This window comes from Panulirus ornatus, chromosome 27 (assembly GCF_036320965.1).
Source record: "Panulirus ornatus isolate Po-2019 chromosome 27, ASM3632096v1, whole genome shotgun sequence".
Taxonomy (NCBI): Eukaryota; Metazoa; Arthropoda; class Malacostraca; order Decapoda; family Palinuridae; genus Panulirus; species Panulirus ornatus.
The window spans coordinates 17304937-17331655 of NC_092250.1; the positions used below are offsets into that span (position 1 = coordinate 17304937).

The 26719-nt window shown below is 37.1% G+C and overlaps 1 protein-coding gene across 15 annotated transcripts in view; it reads left to right on the forward strand.

The window, feature by feature from the left end:
- Positions 1-26719, forward strand: part of LOC139757618 (uncharacterized) — a 71637-nt gene that overhangs the window by 9021 nt on the left and 35897 nt on the right. For 6 of the 15 annotated variants that reach the window (XM_071678251.1, XM_071678255.1, XM_071678254.1 and 3 more), the window contains 5 exons: positions 2475-2574; positions 5270-5449; positions 11912-12034; positions 14057-14173; positions 16738-16872. In XM_071678251.1, coding sequence (XP_071534352.1) covers positions 2475-2574; positions 5270-5449; positions 11912-12034; positions 14057-14173; positions 16738-16872 — 655 coding nt within the window. Of the gene's footprint in view, positions 1-2474; positions 2575-5269; positions 5450-11911; positions 12035-14056; positions 14174-16737; positions 16873-23555; positions 23920-26719 lie in introns of those variants that run through there. The other 9 variants (XM_071678257.1, XM_071678262.1, XM_071678260.1 and 6 more) reach the window with 8 other exon arrangements.

Consider the following 26719-nt stretch of genomic DNA (forward strand, 5'->3'; position numbering starts at 1 on the left):
TGTGCTAGGATAACATATGTTAGGGTAATTCCCTCCAGTTGAATTTTTTTTCTATTTTGTCCCTTCCCTTCATGTTCACATTTCCTGTTGTTGTGAATTGCTTTCTCTTTGGTCATTTTTTATAGGGGAACAGGAAAAGGTTCTTAACTTTTGCCTTTGTTTTTCTGTTTTCTTCCTCTAGATTTTTTCTGGCTTTTATGATTGGGGTTACCTAAACAGCAGTGACACCCCAAACATAGACCCTGGAGAACTGCAACAGGGAGATAACTTGCATGACTGTTATGTTACTCATATTCTTTACATCGCAAGGGACTTTCTATGTGATCCATCCAAATATGATGTTTGCCACTCCTGAGGATACAGGAGTTTGTTTCTTTACCCAACTTGACTCAGCAGGTGAAAGCTTAAAAACACTCTTCTCAGTAGTAGAGCCAACTAAGTGTTTGGGGCTTACTGTTGCATTTATCTTGGTGCATTGCATTGCTGGAGACTAGTAACCCTTGTTGCCAGTTGGGTTTCTGAGATTTCAGTGCCAAATGGAAGCAGAGATACTGCCTATGTTTTCTCCCTGAATACTGTGGGTTCTGCTCTTGCCTCATCATTCACCATTTTTGAGCAGTTCATATCCCATACCTTAAATAATCCTCCACTGAATCATGTTTGGCTGAATTTGAAATCCCTGCTGTAATGGAGCAATTTTTCAGTGGCAGCATCACTCTGTAGGTGACCTTGGTGTTTCATCTGATATTTGGTTATGGAGCACAAGCCTTTTGCAGCAATAATGACCCAAGTGATCTATCTCTCACAGTCCATTCCCTGCCTTGCTCTGAAACCATCTCTTTTTCTTTGACCTTTAATGGACTTAATATGGAACGCGATTCCAGTTGCTTAATGCTGTAGACCCCTTTATGTAGTGAGTTTCATGGAATAACAATGATTTCTGCTGGAAATTACTGCATTCATTCAGGCTGATGAATAAGAGGTTTTCTTTCTTGTGGAAGGAGTCCTATTTAGAGCCACTAGTGAGTTCCATGGAAGGACGGTGCTATCTGCTAGAGAGCACCACGATGTCGATAATGTATCATTTTCATTTTTTTGGATGGACTCTTGATAAGGTTTCTTATGAATCAGACCGCCATAGTTTACTTTATTAGAAATTATCTGTTTTGAACTTAAAGTTTTAATTGAAGAAAGTACATTGTCAGCCTTTTTGAACATGGAGAAACAGAGTGCAAAGTTTAAATACCCTTCTGCATAGGGTAAGTTTTGGTTATATTCTGACTCTTAGTAGGATTGCTAAAAGTTTCATTGAATTCCAACAAACAGAGATGTTAGGACACTTCTCCCTCCAATCACTCCAGAGGCTGAGGGGGATTTCTCTACTCCAGCAAACCCCAGTTTGAAAACCCCCACTTCATGATGCTTTTTGCTAGTCAGGCCAGACATAATTTTTCATGGGAGATTTGACCAGATGTGATCTCTTGTCACTCCTTTCTCCCCTTCTCACATATTTCAGGCCAATCCTACACATTTACTCTGCCTGTTTATTGGTGACATAACCCAAAGAAAGTCAATGAACCACCAAGAAGGCCATTATAATTGAATGTTGTTTCTTTCAGCGATAAAGAACTAGGCCAAGAAAAGGATTATAATTGATCTGACTACCTTTAGAATTTTTGTTTTTGTTCTAAAACAGTTCAGCATAACAACCATTCTTCTGGTTTCAGGTGTCTTGCCAGCCTTTATTTAGTGATGCTTTTACTTTGCTCACTTACCAGAAAGAAAACAAGTTATAAGCTGAAAGGCTTGGTTTATACTATAGAGGAGCCCAGTGAGGAATCCTACGCTTCCAGACTTTCATATCTTTACTCTTTTATACTTTCTGTAATACTGTTTAGACTTTTTAGAGAATGAACAGATTAAATGTAATTCTTTGAACGTTTTGGTGTAAAGTGATGTAAATTTTATGTGAGAGATGACAGTGAACTGTGGCTCATGCAAGGTGATCGTGTCTGTGGGAACAGATGATGGGATTACTCACTCATTATTGAATAGGAATTTGTAAATTCCCTTCTTAATGAGGGCAAGGCTTTCTCATTTTCCTTGCTCAGAGGCTTCCATTGTAGGAAGAAAGAATTCCTGATGATTCAAAATGTGTCTTTCTGAGTTTCCTTTAATTTTTTGTGTTTGCACTTGTAAAGTCACTTATACATACTTAATTTCATAACTGTCTTTATGTGTACCATATGATGTTGGACTTAAAAGATTTTATTGTACAAGCTAATGCATCATTTTATGTGTCAATGATTATCTGTAGATTTTCTTCTTGAAAGTTCCGCAGTATGTCTTGTGGTCTTTTGACAATAATTGTGGTACAGATATTCTTTGTAATGGAATCCATGATGCTCACTAAGATAAAATTTGATTCGTGATATTTGTAATAGTGGAACTATATTAATTAATATTGTTTTCAGGCTCAGGATGAGGTAGCAGCAGTTCGGCGAGAGCATTTGGCTGTGGCAAAGCCTAACATAGTGCCAGGTGCAATGAATTTACCAAACATTGAAAAGAAAGGTAAGGTTATAAGTATCATTTGAAATATGAAGTCTTAGATAATAGAAACTTGCCATGAAAGGTATTGTAATTCTGAGGTAGAGATTTTGAACATGGGTGAATGATTTTTGGTTGATGGGTAGCTTGAATTGTGCTGTTCCTTATTGTTTAGAATTTTTTAGTAGTGAATTTTCTGTGTATGAAGTATGAAATTTTCTCTTACTTTATTTATTGCATGTAGAATATCTTCATGTTTTTTTGTCATTTTGTGTACTTATTCTTCTTTTAAACTTTTTTATTCTTAATTTGTTCTTCCTCTTACAATTATTTTTTCCTAATTCCACAATTTCCTTTTATACATTTTTATTTAATTCCCACATCCTTAATCACTGATAACCACACATTCTCTTTTCACAATCTGTATCATATTCATAGTACTATTCCACTCTACAAACACCACAGCCAACAATTTTTAAGTGCCTCTGTCATTTGTCATCCGAGAGCTCATTTGGTCTTTCAGACTGATTTTCATAATGTACTTGGCCATCTACCAACTTTTCTATCTTATGTCACTCTCCTTAATTCATAGAGAGAAAGTGTTACAGTTTGGCATAAGTTGATTCTGTTCATGTATTTGGGACTGATACATTGCCAAGTGTTATGGCTCCAGACTTTGGGCTGAAGTTTATTGAATATTGACCTGTGAACTATATGAAACTTTTCAAAAAAGTTGATCCAACAAATGGATTTTAAATCTAGGGAATTTGTACAACTGAATCTTTCAGTTCTTAACCATTGTTGCTCATATGATTCTCTAATAATTTAGGACTTAGGCATTCTCAGAATTGTTTGAATGGATCTCATTTACATTCACAGCATAGCTTGAGTACATCCTGACCACCTGCACAGTCCTTCAGTGCATCATCAGCATTTCTCAGTAGTCCTTCAACTATTATCTAATACTTAACATTACAGCTCTTCAGTACATGTCAAATTTTCACCCAACACCTCTCCACACTTCATTAACTTGCAGTGAAATAGATTGATACATCATCATAAATGTATGACTCTAAAACCAGCAAGTGGCCCCAGAAAATAGTTAGGCATAGGTGCTACTTTAGAACATGCACATCATTATCACCTGCTTTCATGTTTTTGCCAATTATGTAACTGTTTAAGAATTTGTGTATTCTTTTGCAGTATATTTAGGTAAGGCTGTGTTTTTTATATTGTTCATGTTGCTAATGATATTTCATATTCATTTGGTAGATCATGATGTGCTTCAAAACTTTGAGTGTTAATTTTTTACTGACCAAAACTCAAATGTAGAAGTCTTGAGAATGGCTTTGATGTTTTATTCTGATGTGAGTTTTACATCATGGTTTGATTTGCATGAAATAGGAAACTCATGGAATGTAATTAAGCTTATGAAGTTTACCGGTATATGGTTATTGCTGCTGCATGGTTAGCTTTTTATTATTGTTTGGAGGTGTTAAGAATAAAAATAGAACAGCTTACCTGCTGATTAAGATATATGATCCTTGATAGCATACCATCAGTTGAATTTGTAGTGTGTATGATGATCATGTATGGATTTATATAATGAGCTGCTTGGTCATTTAACCCAAAAACTGATGATCACATATGATTATACATCAGGACCCATGCCTGCCAATCCTTTAGCTTACTTTCGCTCCAACCATGGTCCTACATTTCTCAAATACTACGACTATTTCAGTACATCTTAATTCTCTACCAGACCTTCTCCAGCACCTCAGCTTTACATCCCAGTCATCTTCCAGATCTTCTTTTACCATCTTCACATCTCCAGCATATCATCATCTTTCATATATAATACTTATTTAACCATTTTACAACACATCAGCATTGCGTGGGCACTCTTGCACTTGAATTAACCAAGGTAAATGATAGTCAGTTTATATGTTTGCCTGTCTTTTCAAGAGAAAATTAGCTATGACATTTGTTGTGTAATCAACTGTCTCAGAAAAACCTACTTAAGTGTGACTTGAGTTAAATCAAGGCCAACATACCACAAAGCATTTTCCCTTCTTCAGTCAGTTCAGTCTTAATCATTTTAACTAAATACTTGCCATAACATACTTTCCTTTCTTTTACATCAAACTATTTTGATTTTCACCTATTTTCATCATCTTTTCTTACCAGCATTTACCTGTGCCTTGCTTAGCAGGTATGCATCAATCTCCTCTTTCATTGCTGTTTTGATATGATGCTACCTTGTGTGATATCTTAAAAAGAATTTATTGATTGGTGATTTTGTAATGTATGCAAGGTTATTGATGGACAAGCAATACAACTCATGCATTACATCCTTCTTTTTTGAAAGTAAACGAATCTTCACCAAATGATGAATCCTATTTTTAAATAAACTTATTGTAAACCTGACATCTGGATGTTTGTAATGAAGATCTTAAGCTGCACTCTTATGTGCTAAGTCTTTGTTTATTATCAGGCCTTTGTTTTATGCCATTTAAAGCTACTGTATGTATTGTAGTTGTATCAAGTTCAGTGCCACTGGTAAATGTTAAGCGAGATGGGTATGTTTATGTAAAATGAAACTCAAATGTTTATGAGCAAAAATACTTTTTGCCTTTTCCCTCTGTTATTAAAAGAAAAAGGATGCTTAAGACCAAGAGCCAGAGATCTCCCTAACATGAGATTTCATAATAACTCCCAGAGCCATACTATGGGCCTGGTCAACTTGGCTACATCTCACGGGGGGCAGTCCGCACTCGAGACATAGGATTGCGGGGCTTCCAATTCCACCATGAAGTTCCCATTCTTCCAAGAGATCCCCCCAATGCTCCCCGCAAGAAACCCAGGTTCAGTGTTGCTGATATGGCCAAGGAACCAGCAGGTGTGTAGCACAGAAGCAGCTCTCAGATAACATAAATACTTCCTAATATGCAGCTTTTCCATTTGGATAAGTCCATGTTCTGCTTTCTTATAACATGTGCACCACCTTTAGATATAACTTTGTACCATCTTCCATTACCTACTGTACTGGCTGATGAGAAACTTTCATTTATCTAGATTAGAATTTACTGTTTCTTCATGGCTTAATTGCTTATCTATGTATATTTTATAAATCCACCTCAGACACTGTCTTTGTTCTGTCTTTCTTGCCAATGATGTCTCACTCATTCAGAGCAGATTACACGTGAAGAATCGTCCAAAAAGATTGACACCCATCTCTCCATCTTCAGTTGTAAAGAATCAGCAGCAGTACACAACTTATGTGCTGAAGAGTTCGTAATGATAAACAGGTGTGCCTTTGTAAATACATGAAAGAGAAGAAGGTAGAAGTAGGTAAGATAGGAGAAAGATAGTAGTAAGAAAAAGCAGTACAAAAGCAAAATGTCTGTAAGGTTGGAAATAGTCTAGAATTTTGGCATGTGTGGCAGACTTCCAGTTGGTACTGTAAAGTAAATTAAATTAGAGAAAGGAAACACTCTGGTGAATGGATCTCCCAGTACTCCCCTGATGCTTCAAGATACAGCACTGCTTGATTAAGAAAACTGAAGTGTCAAATTTTGGAAATTAGAATTAACTTTTGTCATATCATCCAATTACTGTAGTGGTAGGATATAGCAGTATTTCATCTTTAACTATTTTTTTTCATATTTAACCTACCTAGTTGCCATCTAATGAACTAGTGTTATTGGACTTGTTAGTCTCAAATTTTATGAGACTGATTGTGTATTAATTAGACAGCATAAATGTTTCCATGTCTTGCCTCGACAATGCAACATATGACAAAGCCAAACAGTAGTGTATAGGAAGTGATAACACCCCATATGACTGTTTTGTAGTTTTAACTTATTATTGGTTACAATGTAAACACATTGTTTCCATAGCCCACCATCAAATGGTAGGACCCCCATTTTAGGCCATTCATTCACAGCCAAGTTTCATACTAGTAGGGTCTTCTCATGTGCAGGAGATTAAGGGGGGTAAAAAAAAGCTTTTTTATATGTTTTATAGAGCTTGCTTTATTCTCTGTCAGGACTGAGAATATGGGCATAGAGCTCCTTTTTAAGTTTCATGATTTATGGCCTGCAATTGAGTTACTTAATCTTACTGGGCTCTACTTGCAAGAGATTACACTGCTGTTTCATTGGGAGCACAGAACTTCTCATTCCAAAGGAATTAATATTTTTGTGCTACTGGAAGTAGCATGGCCTTGGGCTGTGGGAGCCTTTAGAAAGAGGTCTTGGGTAACACCAGGACCTTTTCATAGATAGTGCACCCGGCTTGATTTTTTTTTTATACTTGATCACCATTTCCTGCTTTAGCAAGGTAGCACCAGGAACAGATGAAGAAAGGCTGCATCCACTTACATCCATTCTTTATATGTTATGTGTAATGCACTGAAACTACAGCTCCCTTTCCACAACCAGGCCCTGCAGAGCTTTCCTTGATTTATCCTGGGTGCTACACAATGAATTAAGTTCACTCTGAGAGTTGACCATTTCTCACCTGGCCTTCCTACTTCACCCAGTTTTACAGACAAGTAAGATAGTACAAGATGTAACAAGTAAGTTTTGAATGATGGTGTCCATGCTCAGAATTTGGGAGCATTCCAACAAAATAGCAGTAAGGAAATTATTCTAGTAAGAATATTGATGTCAGGTGATCAGAGGTAGGGAGCAGTATGATACAGGAATAAGCACAGCCACCTTGTTACACCCAGGTTAAGGGGTTCAGTTTTATATGAGGATGTGATAAAGCGACAGTCAGCTGACCTTGAACCTTTATCTACTTAATGAACACAAAACTATTAACCACGGATATGAGTTAATTACTGATTTTGATACACTGGCCAATTTTATGCTCAGGTGGTCATAAAGAAATGGCCATCCTTTGCATGCTTCTTTGGAGGCATTGAGATTGTTTAGCAAGATCTTATGAGACAAAACAGCACTCAGCCTCTATTTTTGGTTTATAATATTAATAGTCCATTTGTGCCCATCATCATTCATTTTTAAAGATATCAAACATAATGACTGGACACTTTTGGATTATTCCTACATTTGTATCAGTCTCTGTCATAACACCATACATCTCAAAGGATGCACTACACATACACAGAATCTGTTAACAGCTTATGATCATTCGTGTATCCCATATTGCATTAAAATTTCCATACACTATTTACTCATAGCACCTTGGATTTCATGCTTTCACTTCTTTTCTTTAGTGCTTCATGATCACAGCTGTCATTTATATATGTTATTTTGATTAAAACATCTCAAAACCTCGTGTGCAATAAATTTCCTCAAAGTCCATAAATGTAGCATACACTCTCTATTGTTGCTGACTTTGTATACCTCGAAACTTTGGTGTGTACACTACCTTCCATATATCATTGCTGTTTTGTTATTTTTACACTTTATAGGATTCCATCATCATTTTGTGCATTCTTTCCAACTGCAGATATGTCATGTCCTCTCCACAAGGTATCCTTACCATCGTCTCTATTCTTATTTTGCACACAGGTAGCTGTAACATATACTTTTAACGTTGATGGAGTTGCTCTTTTAGCTAACCTTTTTAAGAAACTTTTTTTAAATGGTTCATATTTATTCACCTTATATATACTGGTTAGATATAATGGGATATTTAAGTGGATACAATATTTCTCCCACGGATCTTTATTTTTTCCTCTTTCTTTTTCAAGATGCTACTTTTTTCTTACTGATTTCTAATTGTTAGATACTTTATCTATCTGTGTCTATTTACTTGTCTATATCTCTGACACCTGTTCCCTTTGGGAACTCCCTTGAGGGGATGGTCATGTCAAAAGTACTACTACTAACATATATACTTGTCTAGTGTTTCTACCAACCACTTCAATCTATTGCTCCTTTTTTTTTTGCAAGAGGGCAGTGCCAGCACATAACACTTACCACAGAAAAATCTAGAGTTGCTAAGAGTAAGTTGTATAAGTCAAGTGTTATGTGTGACAAGGAGAGATTGCATGTTAATGGACAGAATACTAGCAGTCCACATGTTGATGAAACAGAAAGAAAAGACAGTTACCTTAGTCAGAGGAGTGCAGCTTGACAACCACTCAAGTGCTGGCTCACTACATAGCGGGTGGTACTGGTGATATACCTCCCTGGTCAATGGCTTCCAACCAACTGCCACTTTGAAGGTACCTCCCTGGTTAGTGACTACCTGCCAACTACTACCTTGAAGGGAGAGAGGTACTTGAGCATAAAGAAAAAATAACTTTTTTTTTAAAAGGACTTTCATTTTGATTTCCAAAATTCTTTAACTTTTACTCATATATATTTGCAATTAAAAGAATAATGCTTTAAGGAAGTGTAGAAACTTTATGAAACTAAAGATAACCAAATCTCATCACATTTAATGGAATATAAGACTGTGAAGAGATAGAAATATACTGTTCATCATTTTATTGCATTATTATGATTGATTTATTGATGTTAAGTCATAATGATTTCATGCATGTTCATGTACATTTAGAAGTACGTCAGGTATGATTTTGCTTTTGAAATAGTCATGGATACATTGCAATCTTGATTTGTGGGCCCAGATGTTTGTGTTATCTGGTTGACCTTTTATGTAAGACTGTTTTTTGCATGGCTTTTTTTATCTTTCACATTCCCAGTCTCATACTTCTTACCCCATCGTAAACAGAAGATTCTCTATGCTTGAGCCTTGTTTCACTTACTAAGAGAGATTTTTTTTAAGTCTACCAGTTCCAGCTTTCTCATCTTAAACAAATCTATCCGAACCTGAAAAGCTTGGTTCAGGTATTTTTAAGCCTTACCTCATCCACATCCAAAACAATTTGCTCTTTGAAGTTACAATAGTACAAAGGAATGTATTCCTCATTTTTAACTCCCACTTATAATTATCTGTGAGATGCCATCAGAATTGTTTGTTGTCATTGTTGTTGTGACCTTAACTGTGATATTCCAGTGCTTAAGGCTGTTGTTGGGTAACCTCTTTGATATTGTGATGCTCAAAACTTTAGCTTTATTCCAGGCTATTATTTATTTGTTTATCTTAATTTGGGTAAAATTAAACCCAGATTTGAAAAATTGTATTTCTTTCCTTTTCTGATGTATACCTCAACGAAGCTTAGCCATAATACCATTCATTTCTTAGTGCTCCAATCCTATCTGAGCTTTTCAGTATTGCTTCCTTATTGTTTTTTGTGCACTGGGAAAACAGGATTTCTGTAAACAGATGATCTTTTCTCAACTTGATTGAAGGAATTCATTTTGCTACTGTTGATATGATTTATATTATATTTATATCATATTTAATTGCTGTTTCCTGTGTCAGCGAGGTAGCTCCATGAACAGATGAAGAATGGCCCATCCGCTCATGTACACACACATATAAAGTTATATATTTTCTTTCTTTCATACTATTCGCCATTTCCCGCATTAGTGAGGTAGCGTTAAGAACAGAGGACTGGGCCTTTGAGGGAACATCCTCACCTGGCCTCCTTCTCTGTTCCTTTTGGAAAATTAAAAAAATAAACGAGGGGAGGATTTCCAGCCCCCTGCTCCCTTCCCTTCTAGTTGCCTTCTATGACATGCAGGGAATACGTGGGAAGTATTCTTTCTCCCCTATCCCCAGGGATATATATACATTATATATTTATTTATTATTTGCGCTACCTCGCAAACGCGGGAGACAGCGACAAAGCAAAATAAATAATAAATAAATATTTATTATTTTGCTTTGTCGCTGTCTCCCACGTCAGCAAGGTAGCGCAAGGAAACAGACGAAAGAATGGCCCAACCCACCCACATACACATGTATATACATACACGTCCACACACACAAAGATGCATACCTATGCATCTCAATGTATACATATATATACACACACAGACATGTACATATATACACATGTACATAATTCATACTGTCTGCCTTTATTCATTCCCATCACCACCCCACCACACATGAAATAACAACCCCCTCCCCCCGCATGTGCACAAGGTAGTGCTAGGAAAAGACAACAAAGGCCACATTCGTTCACACTCAGTCTCTAGCTGTCATGTATAATGCACTGAAACCTCAGCTCCCTTTCCACATCCAGGCCCCACAGACCTTTTCATGGTTTACCCCAGATGCTTCACATTCCATGGTTCAATCCATTAACAGCATGTTGACCCCGCTATACCACATCGTTCCAATTCACTCTATTCCTTGCATGCTCAAAATCTTTTTCTCTCCATCCTTCCATTATACATTTTTATGGTGTCAGACTAATCTTCCCTTTTTCAATACTGGTATCAAAGTAGTTTTTAAGGGTTTATTTTGGAAAAGTGATGGTATCTTTGTTTTCTGTAATTGATTTTTTCTTTTAAAAAGCTTTAATGACCTTTGCAAAAGGGAAATGGTAAATTTCTTTTCTGTTTCCAGATGAACTTAGTTTCTCTGCTAAATCATTATTCTTTGTTTATAAGGTAATGTTAGTTTTTTGTTTAATTACTTTCTATAGCTTTTATTATTATTTGGAAGTAGTAGGATGAAACATTTAGGGCAGAAGTATTTGGTAGAAAGATAAAGTAGAAGTAGTAGGTAGAAGCATTAGATAGAGGTAGTCTGTGGGAACATTAGATAGGAGCCTTTGCAGACACTGTACTAGACTTGCCTTCTGCCAGTGGTCTGTTAAGGGTGAAGCAATAAAGGCTTGGAAGTGGCACTGGAGTTCTTTAGTTATGGAGACTTTATTGCTGTGGCCACCCCTTTGAGGAAGTTCCAGTTGGAACAAGCATCAAAGATATAGATAGATAGCTTTTAATATTATTATATACTCTCTGATATAGCTCATTCTTAGTGGTATAGACTGACCATTGTACATATACTAAATGTGAGGTAACAGTTAAAAACATAAGTGATCATATTCTTTTTCCATGTATGTTCACTTTTTCCACATTAGTGAGTCAATGATAGGAACAGACGAACAAAAGGTCTTGTTCACTTGTGTCTACTTTCTAGCTGTCATATATATATATAATGCACCAAAACCAAAGTCTTCTGTCCACAGCAGCCTCACAGATCTTTACATACATAGTTTCCCCTAGCAGCTTCATGTGCCTTAGTTCATATATTGAAATAAGAGAATGATGTACCCTTAATAACTGCTTATTTTTTGGAGATATCCCATTCAAAGTTAGAATTTAGAATTTTTTGATTACTTTTCTATGGAGATTTCATTTGAACCCTAGAGAGTATTTCAGTTGTTTTAATAATGATTTGTAGCTACAATCACATGAATGGAAATTTTTTTAACCAAGTAACTTCTAATGATCTTCATTTTCAGCAGCATCACAAGTTGGAGCAAATCTTGTACAAGGCAATGGAGTAGCAGATCATTTAGTAGCCCCTCAGCATATTGACCAAGTGAATCCCAATGATGCAAATCCATCCCTGCTGAAGCCAGGAGGTGAGGAGAGTTGTTGGTAGACTTTTCTCATCACAGAAATAGTTTAGCATGTTCTGTTTTTATGGGGCTTAACCCTGTCAGTGCACCACACCAGTGTCATGGCTGAATATAGTTCATTGCACTGCACAGTGATTGTGGCTCTAAAGCTTTGCACCTTCATTTGAATTCTCATCCATATATGTCTCAAGAATCCTTTAAAAAACTGCCTTCTCCAGATCCATAAATGCTACATACAAATCCATTTGCTTTTCTAAGTATTTTTCACATACATTCTTCAAAGCAAACACCTGATCCACACATCCTCTATCACTTTTGAAACTACACTGCTCTTCCCCAATCTGATGCTCTGTACATGCCTTCACCCTCTCAATCAATACCCTCCCATATAATTTACCAGGAATACTCAACAAACTTATACCTCTGTAATTTGAGCACTCACCTTTGTCCCCTTTGCCTTTGTACATTGGCACTGTGCAAACATTCCACCAATCCTCAGGCACCTCACCATGAATCATACATACATTAAATAACCTTACCAACCAGTCAACAATAGAGTCACCCCCTTTTTAAATAAATTCCACTGCAATGCCATCCAAACCCGCTGCCTTGCCGGCTTTCATCTTCCGCAAAGCTTTTACTACCTCTTCTCTGTTTACCAAATCATTTTCCCTAACCCTCTCACTTTGCACACCACCTCGACCAGAACACCCTATATCTGCCACTCTTCATCAAACACATTCAACAAACCTTCAGAATACTCACTCCATCTCCTCACATCACCACTACTTGTTATCACCTCCCCATTAGCCCCCTTTACTGAAGTTCCCATTGATTCCCTTGTCTTACGCACTTCATTTACCTCCTTCCAAAACATCTTTTTATTCTCCCTAAAATTTAATGATACTCTCTCACCCCAACTCTCATTTGCCCTCTTTTTCACCTCTTGCACCTTTCGCTTGACCTCCTGCCTCTTTCTTTTATACATCTCCCACTCATTTGCATTATTTCCCTGCAAAAATCGTCCAAATGCCTCTCTCTTCTCCTTCACTAATGATCTTACTTCTTCATCCCACCACTCACTACCCTTTCTAATCTGCCCACCTTCCATGCTTCTCATGCCACAAGCATCTTTTGCACAAGCCATCACTGCTTCCCTAAATACATCCCATTCCTCCCCCACTGTGTGTGTGTGTGTGTGTGTGTGTGTGTTTGTGTGTATATGAGTGGATGGGTTGTTGTTTGTCTGTTTCCTGGCGCCACCTTGCTGGTGTGAGAAATGGCAATCAAGTATGATAGATAAATAAATACAATATTCAGAATAGAAATGCAAAAGACATACTTTTTTCATTCTTGATTGTCATTTCCCAGTTTAACAAGATAGTGCCAGGAACAGATGAAGAAAGGCCACATCCTCTCACATCCATTCTTTAGCTGTCAGGTTTAATGCACTGAAACCACAGCTACTTATCCACACAATCAGGCCCCACAGACGTTTTCGTGGTTTCCACCATACTTGAATAGAAATCGATGAAAGTTTAAATGAAAAATTTTGTGAAAACATGATACTGTACTATTGGCATTTTATTATTTGTTAGTAAAACTTCTATACCTCAAAGAGAACTGATGTTGAAGCTAGTAGATTAGCTTTTGCCTTATTTGTGAAATATTTTTTGCTTGTAGTTACTTTATATTTGTAATTTTTTGTCACTGTGTGCTGAATTTGCTCCTGTTTTACTTAGAACTGCTATTTTGACATTTTTTTTGTAAAAGATGTGTGATTTGATTTCAAATCAGAATAGTATTTATGGACTTTTTATAATAATTGCAAGAGTACTTAAAGTGGGAACTTGATTTTTGCTAACAAGTTCAACCTAGTATTATACTCTCTCTGTTTTAACCTAATATTACACTCTGTAATTCATGTACACTTTTCATGTTGAAAGTATGGTGCAGGTCTAAGAAAGAGAGGAGATTGCTTTGTTGCTTTTGTTATGTTTGTCATTGCTTATTTTATGTTGGTAGCTGGACGATACATTGTGCCTGCTCCCATACCAGAGTTCCATGGTTTAGTCAAACCACGACATGCTGTGGTTACCAAGGCTCAGGGGAATTATCACCCTCATATTAACCCAGTACAAGGTGAGAATTGATGTATATTTTATTTTTCACCATGAGGTTGTTCAGCTAAATCTTATCATTCGGGTTTTCCATTGTACATCCATTTAGCCTTTTATATTCATTCAGACTTGGGTTTCTTGATAACATTACCTCTGAAGGATAAGAGATAGTATTGGTTGTGTGTCAAGTTGAAGAATTTTGATATCATCTATATGTATTGAAAATGAGAACCCATCCTAAACATTTTGGGGAGTTTTGATTCATAACTCTAGCATACCAAGATCATAATTAGTCACAAGTGTTGTCTTTGCTTAGTAGATGTAAGTTACTGTATTCATTAGTATGTATGGGAAATTCTCTACAAATGGGTTTGCCTGAGTGAAAAACATGAAATTTTTCATATACTTGTAGAACAAGTTTTTGAATTATTCACGTGAAATTTTTATGGATATGAAATTGAGTAATAATTCATATTTTTGAAATGAACATTCACACTTTTTTTATTAGCCCATTGGAGTGCTTTACAAAGTATGCCATGTGTGTGAAAGGGTAGAACTTGTTCTTTGGTAAATTTTCCGGCCAACATTAGAATTTAGGTCAATATAGTGTGTACTAGAGGTTTGTGGTAAATTTTCTGGCCAACATTAGGAATTTAGGTCAATATAGTGTGTACTAGAACTTTTTAAGAAGTGTGCTGTCACTGAAAACTTCAGAGTCAACTGCTCCACTTTACTTTCAAAAATTGGTGAAATAAGAGAAATCTTTCTTTAAAGTAGGACGAAATCCCATAAATATCTTCTTTTTGTTCTTTTTTTTTGTACATACTCAAAACTTCCTGCATCAAGAAGAGATGACTGTCTTAAAGGGAAAATTTCTCACTTGGCTCTTTGCTCGGTTCCTTCTTTTGGAAAGTAATACAAGAGGGGAGGGTTTCCAGTCACTCGCTCTTACCGCTCTTATTCGCCTTCAATGACACGTGGGGAATACATGAGTAGTATTCTTTCTCCCCTGTCCCAGGGGATAATTTCTTCATGCAGAATCTATTTTATAGAAACTACCTCACAGCTGTGTGCATTGCATCAGGTGCATTTCTGGAAGAAACCAACATTTTACTGTCTGAGAATAGGATTAGTCCCACTTCTTGTGTGAATTTTCTTGACCTGATGGCAATTACTTTTGTATTTTATTACTTCAAGACCTCACCATCCCAGAATCCATAAAGAGATTGAACAGCCATGGTGACATCACACACCACCTTCACCTGGGGATAGAGTAGAAAGATTAATGGCCATGTATCACCTGCATGTCATATATGGTGACTAAGAGGGACTGGAAATTCTTCCCTCTCTGTATTACTTCCAAAAGAAGGAGTTGAGGAATGAAGCAAATGAAGACCTTTTTTCCTCTAAGACTCAATCTCCTGTTCTGGATGCTACTTCACTCATGTTGGAAATAGCAAACTTATATAAAAGACAGAAAAAAAAATTGAAAATAGAAACAAAAACAATAAAAAAACATGATACTGCTTCTACATTGGGGACTTAATCAAAACTCAACTAAGGTTATGGTGGGGATGTGGTAAAATCATTCATACTGCCCATTCAGAAACAGACCAGTATGTCTGAGGGCTCTTACGGTTTCCTGTTACATGTGTAACGAGTTTTGGTGGGGTCGTGGCAGAATTGCAAAATCATTCGTACTGCCCATTCAGAAACAAAGCAGCAAGTGTGAAGTCTCTTGCTGTCTCCTATTAAATGTGTACACCACTAGGAACATGCAGTATTTTTAAACAACTAGGAAGCAAATAGAAATGAACTAAATTCAGCTAACTATATGGCCAGTCCCTGTTGATGGTAGATTGGTAGGTGGAAATATTTACTCAATAAATATTCATACATACCATGCTATTTCTCAAGGCCACTGTCACATATATAATCTCAAGCAATATATATTACTCTTCTCCACTCTGTTAATATGATCTGTCAGTCTGCCACAACTCTAAAGAAAATTTTTATGGCATGAGCTGTACATGAGTTGTAAAATGTGAGTGATGGAGCACGAGATGTGGTCACTGCCGACTTATGTCAACTTATGACAGGTATTCTTTTTATTTGAATGAGTCTGTCACGTCCCATGGTGACTTACAATTTGCTCAAAAGCCCCGCTGGCTTGCTTTGGAAAGTGCTAAGTTTAAATCTATGGAAGCCAGGTCCCACACAGAACAGGCAAACTTTTGAAAGTCATGTCCTGCACACAATTTGTCAATAGGGACCTCCTCGCTGCTGATAGTAGCTTTCTTCGTAAAGCTTTGCGTAGCATCATAATATTTTTTACATTTATCTTTGTCAACAATCATGAGCTTCTTGAACTAGTTAATGCTGTTCATAAGTCATTCACATTTTCAAATAGTTTTGCAGCCAATGTTCTCAGGATAGACATCCAGTCAGCCATGACACATTCATTTGAATATTTGCCTTATAATTAAGTCTAAAGTGAAAGCTTATCTCAGGTTGCTGAGGAATCTGAGAAGTGGATGTTGATTATTCAGTAAAACTTGAACTTGTTCACATTTCTCCCATTTGCAGGTCCAGCAGTAGTAGAACGTCCAAAAAATCCAGTTGACAATAATCGTCCCATTGCAGCACCTATTCAGTCAGCGATTATGGAAGGGCAGGTTCCACATAATGATGTTCTTGCTCCCCCACCCCATCACCTAGAGGGTAGGTTCAGGCAGATCAAACGTTAGATGCTGAGTGTGCATAATGTTCCTGTGATATATGCTAATGCTGAGACAGTCACCTTTTTATGTTAATAATAATGTTAACTGCCAGAATATAACTGATTTTTTTTCTTTGTTTTATAGTGAATTTTATAAATAAAAGTCTAGATATAAGATCAGATTATTTATACCTCTTCCAGTTTTTTGGTTTATGTCCAAAATAAATAAAGAATTGAACCTTTGTGCTGGGTTGAAAATTAAGTAGAGATGTTAATATAATTTAGCCACAAAATTATTGAAAACTATTGAAGATTCAATACATCAAGATATTCCAGAGAGGATTAGAAATTAATGGAGATAAGTAAAGTGTGTTAAGAAACATTTTTTGTAAGGGCAAAGTTGGGTATGTTTGAAGGTATGACAGTCCCAAAGATGTGGTATGGGTGCAAATCTTGAGAGCCTTGAATGCAGAAGAATGAGGGTAGGATAGATGTACTAGAAAGGAAATGCATGATATCAATATGTAGTGTGAATTAGGTTGATCCTGTAGAAAATGACATTGTCAGAGAGTGATGTTGTAAAGTGAAGTCATATAGGAAAGGGCGGGAGGCCATATACTATCTGTAGGCTAAACCAGATCATATTAAGTGATGAGTTACTGTGTGGGATTTGACTGTGGATTGTAGTCTCTGGTTTCAGTAAATCTGGAGATTAGGTGTGTGCATTGTTTACTTGTTCGTGACACTACTTTGCTAAAGAGATAAAGGCATTAAGTAAATAGAGCTCATACACAATCTGAACACACGTAGACATCAAGTTCTCTTTAATTGAATTATAAGTCTAACGCATATTCTGCCAAAGTGTTACTCTGATAAGAATAATATGTTTTAACTTCCCAATTCTTTTGTTGACAGAAAGAAAAATACTTGATTGCCTTTTCCCACAGAAGTGAGGTAGTGCCTCGAACAGACAAAGAAGGGGTACATCTGCATAGGTCCCTTCTCTAGTTCTCATGTGTAATGTATTGAAACCACAGCTTCCTGTCCAAACCAGGCCCCACAGACCTTTCTCTGGTTTACCCCCGACACTTCACTCGCATACCCTGGTTCAGTCCAATGACAGCACTTCAATCCCAGTATACCACATCATTCCAATTCACCCTGTCTCGTGCACACCTTTAACCTTCCTGCATGTTCAGACCTCATTTGCTCAAAATCTTTTTCACTACATCCTTCCATCTCTAATTTGGTCTCATATATACATGTCATCTGTTCTAAACACTACCTTGCTAACATGGAAAATGGCAAATATGTATGAAAAGAGACATATATGTATATGTATAAGTTATGGTTTGGTGAAAAGAGGAGGTAGTGAAAGCTTTGAATTAAGTAAATCATAAAGTGGATGGGATTGCAGTTGAGTTTTTCAAGAAAGTGGTGACTGTATTGTGTATTGATTTATCAGGCTTTTCAGTGTTTGGATCACCTAAAGTGATGTGCCTGAAGACTGGCAGATTGCCTTATAGTGCCTTTGTATAAATGAGGGGGACAAAAGTGATTTTTTGAATTTTAGAAATGTAAGTTGAGTTTACTTGTGAGTGGTGATTGAGAGATTGATGGCTTGCACAGAACATCTGATTAGGATGGATCATTGTGTTGTCAGGAGAGGTAGAGAATGTGTGGACTGGGTGTTTGCTTAGAAGGATTTGTGTGAGGAATACGTGGAGTAAAAGAGTGACTGTAATTTTCAGTAAAACCTAAGACTCCTTTTATGGTGCTCCTGCAACTTCAAGGCTGTGCTATAGTCACAAACAGGAAAGTGTTAGACTCCTTTGGAATGAGAAGATCTTCGGTAAAATTGTCCTTTATCCAGAGTAACAATGATACATCTGCACCAAAGGTGACTTTCCACTCATGGTGTAATATGCAGGTGGAGTCTGGTAACATGTGGCATTTATAGATCTGAAGAAAGCTTTCGAGAGGGTTGTCAAAGGTCTTTTGGAAGGTGTTACAAACATTTGGGATGAATGGGATGTACTATGATGCAATGGGTAGTTTTCACTGGGACAGTAAGGCATGTGTGTGAGTAGGAAGGAAGGAGTTTAGTGTTACCCATTGAATGTGGGTTTGCATCAAGGTTGTGGGATGCCACTGTGGTTGATTGACTTGTTTATGGATGAGTTATTGTGGAGGTGAATGTAAGGGTTTTAGAGTAAGGGGTAGGTCTGCAACTTACTGGAGTTTGGAGGAATGGGAGGTGAATCATTTGCTTTTTTTTAGGTGACATAATTCTAATGGCAGACCAAGGAAAGAATTTCCAGAAGCTGGTTAGAGTCTGGAAAAGTGTGAAAGGAGAAAGATAAGAGGAAATGTGAACTAAAGTAAGGCAGTGAGATGCAGCAGGGGAATGAAACTGGATGATTTAAGAGTAAGTCTGAATAGGGAGGACCTAGAGGGGTGGAACGTTTTAGATACCTGGGAATTTACATGGCAGTGAATGGATCAGTGGATGAAGTGAGTCATTCGGTAGGAGATGGGGCTAAGGTCTTGAGTGCAATGAGTGTGTGGAAGGAGAGGTCAGTATCTGTTAGGATGAAGGTGGATATATTGAAGTTGTGGTAATTAGTGTTGCATGGGTGTAAGTTTTGGTCCCAGAATGTAAAAGAATGGAAAAGGACAGATATGTCTGAGTGAACTGCCTGAGGACATTTATGTGAGGTGGAATGGTTATATAAGGATACTTGGCATGACAGTGTAAGAGAGAGATGCAGTAATAGTGGAGTATTATTGAAAGAACAGTCCAGGGTGTGCTGAATTGGTTTAGACTGAGATATTGGTATTCGGGCCAGAATTTCAGGAGGGTGAGAGGTATGTATGGGATGTATCAAACTGGAGCAGTGTGGTACATAGGAGGAACTTTCTCATATATGTTCTGGATGCCGTCCATCTCTTCATCACTGAAAACACTAATCCATTATATCACACTTGCCCAAGATGCAACTTCCATACTGAAGACACTGAAGAGTGACTTCTTATTTGTCCTGCACTCACCTCACACAGACATACACACATCACCACACTTCTTGATTTGTGTTCCTGCCTGGTTAATGTGGCTTGCCTCCTAAATGTTGCATTCACCCAAAAGAAGGAGATCCTGGGCAAGAAAGTAAGTGACTATTGTGTATATCAGAGTTTATTCCCTGGTACAGTAGTTATTTCTCTGCGGTAAAAGTTGTCGTATGATATTTGAGTTAACTAATATAGATAATTTTCGAGATAGTTCATGTTTAAGAGACTGGTTTTCATGTATTTATGTGGTAGATCAGTCCCTTCCTGAGAAAGCCTGGTTGCAGACTGAATTGCAGGGATAGACGACAATCCCCAAAACCAGCAAAAGGTAAAGCCCTGTAAAATTATTTCAACATTCTAATTATTGCAAATAGAGCTATTATTTCCCCTAGATTGATCCAGTCATTTGAATTTTCATGGAATTTGAGGATGGATCCACTCTTACATGCTGTCCCATTTTGAATGAGCAAGTCTTGACAGGCTTTGGTATTTTTCCTTTAGATGACCTTGAGTGAAATAGGTAGAATACTTGAATCCAGCTGATTTCATCTTAAACCTATTTTTCACCATGGATTGTTGAATGGCACATTATCGTACAGGATGAAATAGTTTCTGAAACTTGTTAGTTCCAGACTCCCAAAATAGGTTTAGCTAAAAGTATTCCAATGAAATCAAAGGAAATGTTTTATATTGGAAAGATTTTTTTATATATGTTTTCCCCAAAAATGAACATACTGATCATGTTTTTTGTTACATCAAGACAAACAGAACTTTTCAGTTTTTATGGTCTCAATAGGTTTAGAGCTTTCTCTGGCATGTAATATGATTGTTATCTTTTATTAATTGTTTAAGGTGATTGCTTTTAATTTGGAAAGATGATGTCTTTTACTTTTGACAAGATCATTGGTATAAAAGTGATTTTTTCAAAAGAGTTACATCTTCCAAAAGTGATTTACCCACATATTTTTTCAGAGAATTTAAAGAAAAATAACTTTTAAACGTGTTTTCTGTTCTCTACCATTTCAAAGTTCAAGATGGGATTAATAGTGTATTTTATCCTGATGTAGATCAGTTTGTGAGGTTGGCCTCTTAAGATCCAAAGGATGTCTGCTGTTATGCTCTAATTTTCTTGAGTTTCACTAGAGACTGTCTTTCCTGTGGAAGAAGAAATTCATGTCTGTTTAACTCCATTTGATCTCTCTTGCTCCTTGTGGACTCATTATAAGTATGAGATTTGTATGTGGTTTCCTTCACAGAAAGGAATCCAGTTTAACTCAAGTCCCATTCAAGTTGGGTGGAATAGGTGCCTTAAACATCCTTATCTTGTTTCATTTTACGTAGATTACTTGATTCGATTGGCCACAATAACTGTCTGTGTGTGGGTCTTAAACTCTGGTATGTAATCATTAGCTTTGTAATGTTACCTAAGAATTTGATGAAGCTTGATGGAAGTCATATGAAGACAAGCTTGCAGTGGAGCTGAATTTTGTATCCATTTTATATTCCCATGGAAGTTCAGAACATGAGTTGCTGATTGCTAGCTTTGCTGTATGATGATGAATTTTCATCATACTGGCAGGATTTCAGTTATCACCAGTCTTCTTTTCAGATTTTAAGATATAGAGCTGAATCATCCTTCACTCTTTTCAGTCATACATACATCCTAAACTTCATTTCTCATGTTGGATTTTTATGAAATGTGATGATATTTCATTCTGCTGATCCCCAAAGCAAGCATGTAGATGGAGATAGATTGTGCATCTTTACACATAAGCTAAGGATACCTCAGATTCAGTTAGTGATTAGCAGGTTTTTACCCTATATGTAGGTTAGAGTCAGTTTCCCGATAATCAGTTTGATTTAGTTGGATATGAATTATGTATCCACAGGTTTTTGTTGATACTAGCATTATGGTATTTCATTAGTTCTCAGTTTGCATTTGAAGATGGATCTGAATCACACATCTATACTTTAATACATTCATCCAGTGCAGTAGTCTCTGATCATTATCTTGTTTGGCTCATTATGAATTTTCAACGTACATGCCAAAATTCCTCACATATAAAAAGTTATTGTTGGAAAGGCATTAAGGTCACTGGTATAGGTCAGCATTAAGGGGATATATCATCTCTCAGCATTCTAGAATAGTTTTACTAAGGATGACGGAATTGAATGTGGGAGTGCATCTGGTTTATGGAATGTCACGGTAGTTATTTAGTTTTTATGGATGGGATGCCACATAAATTGAGGTTGAAGTAAGGGGAATTGCTTTGTACTGCTGAAGTGTGGTGGAACTGACTGAAAGTTGTTATAGTTATCTGCAGATGATTTTAATTCTTTATTTGAATAAAGGTAATGGTTGAGATAGGTTTTATTAATGATATGTTAGGAGGAGGATACTGAAGGTTAGTGTGAGCAAAAGCAAGATTCTTATTAGTGAAAGAATAAAGTGGTTACAACTGTGTTATATATTTTATTCGGTTGTAGATGAGTTTAGATATTTGGGAATGATGATCAATAAGGATGGTAGTGGGAAAGCTGAAGTGGAAGATAAGTCATGCAGGGGAGAAGGATGAGAGATGCACTGAAAGCACTAGTGATAAATGCAGAGGTGTCATGCATGCAGGAAGTTTGCAGAACTTCTCATGTATAGGGATTTGAGATCTTAAGTTTTCTTTAGTACAGATTAGTAAAGAATAAGAGCAGTAGAGATGATGATTTGAGCAGTATACGTTGAAATTGCTGGAATAGATGGAATCAGGAGTGAAGATTTGAGAAAGTGATATGTGTTTAGAAGAAATTTCTAGAAATTTTAAAGGATAAAAGTGCTCTAGGATAGTATGGCCATACAAGATGCATGAGATATGTTATGTTGGCCAAGAAGATGTATATAGTAGTGAAGTTTCAGGCACAAGTAGAAGACTTGGACCATAGAAGTGTTGGGCATATGCAGTGAGTGAATCATTTAGGGCTGGAGATTATCAAGTAACAAAATAACAGTTCTATTCTGAGTTGTTTGTTTCTCAGATTATGCTCCCTTTGAACCCCAAGCAGCTTGAATTAGAAAAAAAGGTAGAGCAGAAAACATAGAACTGATTGATCATCCAACTTGGCTTTATTTGGAAGCTCTACATGTTAAGAAATGGCTTAACTACAAAAAGGTTTCATTTTCTTCAGATATTATCATTATGATTTCTAATTGCATCATTAGAATTCTCATCCTTAATCAATCGGAAAATTGAAAATGTCTTCATTTTCGTCAATAGAATTTGTGTCCTCATTTATGCCATAGCTTTATTAGTTTATGAAACTTATTTCTATGGCAGTATAACCACCTCCTGATCATGCTTGCCCATTTTTCAACTTAAAATTTTGCCTCATAATTTATCTGGTGAGGCCATGGGAATTTAGATTTTGTAGGACTCTTTTGTAAAGAATGTTGGATTATGTAATTTAATTACATTGGAGGTTATGTATTAAAAGAATATTCTTTCATTAACTGATGTTTTGGAAAGAATGTTGAATTTGATGTCTTTATATGTGAAGCAATAAACACCTAGAAAAATGGTTGATCAAAAGGCAGACAAGATATACAATGTTTTTTTCTTGCATGCAGTCCTGGAGCAAAGAGTAAAGGATGTGTCTAGAGGCAAAAAAGGTTTGTCTATTTTATCTTTGTTTCTGTCATGCATTTAAAAGGCTTTTGTATTTGTGGTCTTTTTCCAGCTGTCTCTGACTGTTATTTGAGTAGATTGTTTAGAGTAATGTAGTTCTTGTATTTTATTTTTGTTTTTTCCTGAACTCAGCATCCCAAAGAACATAAGATAATGGCATTCTTTTAGGCCCAAATGAACCATGTTAATAGTAAATCAAATGATAAAAAGCTGAATGCAAGAAATATCTAGGGGATAGGGGAGAAAGAATACTTCCCACGTATTCCCTGCATGTCGTAGAAGGCAACTAAAAGGGGAGGGAACGGGGACTGGAAATCCTCCCCTTCTGTTTTAAATTTTCCAAAAGAAGGAACAGAGAAGGGGGCCAAGTGAGGATATTTCTTCTAAGGCTCAGTCCTCCTTTCTTAATGCTACCTCGCTAACACGGGAAATGGCGAATATGTATGAAAGAAAATATGTATATAAATATATTTTTTTTCGTACTATTCGACATATCCCACACCAGCGAGGTAGTGTTAAGAACAGAGGACTGAGCCTTTGAGAGAAATCCTCACTTGGCCCCTTTCTCTGTTCCTTCTGGAAAATTAAAACTGAGGGTAAGAGAGATGTGTGGTAATAAAAAGAGTGTGGTTAAGAGAGCAGAAGGGGGTGTTTTGAAATGGTTTGGTCACATGGAAAGAATGAATGAGGAAAGATTGACAAAGAGGATATATATATCAGAGGTGGAGGGAACGAGGAGAAGTGGGAGACCAAATTGGAGGTGGAAAGATGGAGTGAAAAAGATTGTGAGTGATCGGGGCCTGAACATGCAAGAGGGTGAAAGGCGTGCAAGGAATAGAGTGAATTGGAATGATGTGGTATACTGGGGTCGACGTGCTGTCAATGGATTGAACCAGGGCATGTGAAGCATTTGGGGTAAACCATGGAAAGTTTTGTGGGGCCTGGATGTGGAAAGGGAGCTGTGGTTTTGGTGCATTATACATGACTGCTAGAGATTGAGTGTGAACGAATGTGGCCTTTGTTGTCTTTTCCTGGCGCTACCTCGTGCAATGCGGGGGGGGGGTTTGTCATTTCATGTGTGGCGGGGTGGCAACGGGAATGAATAAGGGCAGACAGTATGAATTATGTACATGTGTATATATGTGTGTGTGTGTGTATGTATATATGTATACGTTGAGGTGTATAGGTATGTATATGTGCTGTGTGTGGACGTGCATATATATATATATATTTTTTTTTTTTTCATACTATTCGCTATTTCCCGCGATAGCGAGGTAGCGTTAAGAACAGAGGACTGGGCCTTTGAGGGAATATCCTCACCTGGACCTCTTCTCTGTTCCTTCTTTTGGAAAAAAAAAAAAAAAAAATGTGTATGTGGGTGGGTTGGGCCATTCTTTCCTCTGTTTCCTTGCACTACCTCGCTAATGCAGGAGACAGCGACAAAGTATAATAAATAAAAAATAAATTAATAAATATATATATGTATATATGCATATATGATACATATTCCCACGTATTCCCTGCGTGTCGTAGAAGGCGACTAAAAGGGGAGGGAGCGGGTGGCTGGAAATCCTCCCCTTTCTTGTTTTTTTTTTTTAATTTTCCAAAAGAAGGAACAGAGAAGGGGGTCAGGTGAGGATATTCCCTCTAAGGCCCAGTTCTCTGTTCTTAACGCTACCTCGCTAACGCGGGAAATGGCAAATAGTATGAAAAAAAAAAAAAAAAAAAAAAAAATGTATATATATATATATATGTATATATGTGTATATATATATATATATATATATATATATATATATATATATATATATTTATCCCTGGAGATAGGGGATTAAGAATACTTCCCACGTATTCCCTGCATGTCGTAGAAGGTGACTAAAAGGGGAGGGAGTGGGGGGCTGGAAATCCTCCCCTCTAGTTTTTTTTTTTTTTTTTTTTCAATTTTCCAAAAGAAGGAACAGAGGGGGCCAGGTGAGGATATTCCAAAAAAGGCCCAGTCCTCTGTTCTTAACGTTGAAATGTATAGGTATGTATATGTGCATGTGTGGATGTGTGTGTATATGCATGTGTATGTGGGTGGGTTGGGCCATTCTTTTGTCTGTTTTCCTGTGCTACCTCACTAAAGTGGGAGACAGCTACAAAGTATAATAGAGGATGTGTGAATCAAGTGTTTGCTTTGAAGAATCTATGTGAGGAATACTTAGAAAAGCAAATGGATCTGGAGAAGGCATATGATAGAGTTGATAGAGATGCTGTGTGGAAGGTATTAAGAATGTATGGTGTGGGAGGCAAGTTATTAGAAAAGTTTTTATCGAGAATGTAAGGCATGTGTATGAGTAGGAAGAGAGGAAAGTGATTGGTTCTCAGTGAATGTTGGTTTGCGGCAGGGGTGCGTGATGTCTCCATGGTTGTTTAATTTGTTTATGGATGGGGTTGTTAGGGAGGTGAATGCAAGAGTTGTGGAGAGAGGGGCAAGCATGCAGTCTGTTGTGGATGAGAGAGCTTGGGAAGTGAGTCAGTTGTTGTTCACTGATGGTACAGTGCTGGTGGCTGATTCATGTGAGAAACTGCAGAAACTGGTGACTGAGTTTGGTAAAGTGTGTGAAAGAAGAAAGCTCAGAGTAAATGTGAATAAGAGCAAAGTTATTAGGTACAGTAGGGTTGAGGGACAAGTCAATTGGGAGGTACGTTTGAATGGAGAAAAACTGGAGAAAGTGAAGTGTTTTAGATATCTGGGAGTGGATTTGGCAGTGGATGGAACCATGGAAGCAGAAGTAAGTCATAGGGTGGGGGAGGAGGCGAAAGTTCTGGGAGCGTTGAAAAATGTGTGGAAGGCGAGAACGTTATCTCAGAAAATCTCAGAAAGTAAAAATGGGTATGTTTGAAGGAATAGTGGTTCCAACAATGTTATATGGTTGTAAGGCATGGGCTATAGATAGAGTTGTGTGGAGGATGGTGGGTGTTTTGGAAATGAGATGTTTGAGGACAATATGTGGTGTGAGGTGGTGTGATCAAGTAAGTATGAAAGGGTAAGAGAGATGTGTGATAATAAAAAGAGTATGGTTGAGAGAGCAGAAGAGGATGTATTGGAGTGGTTTGGTCACAT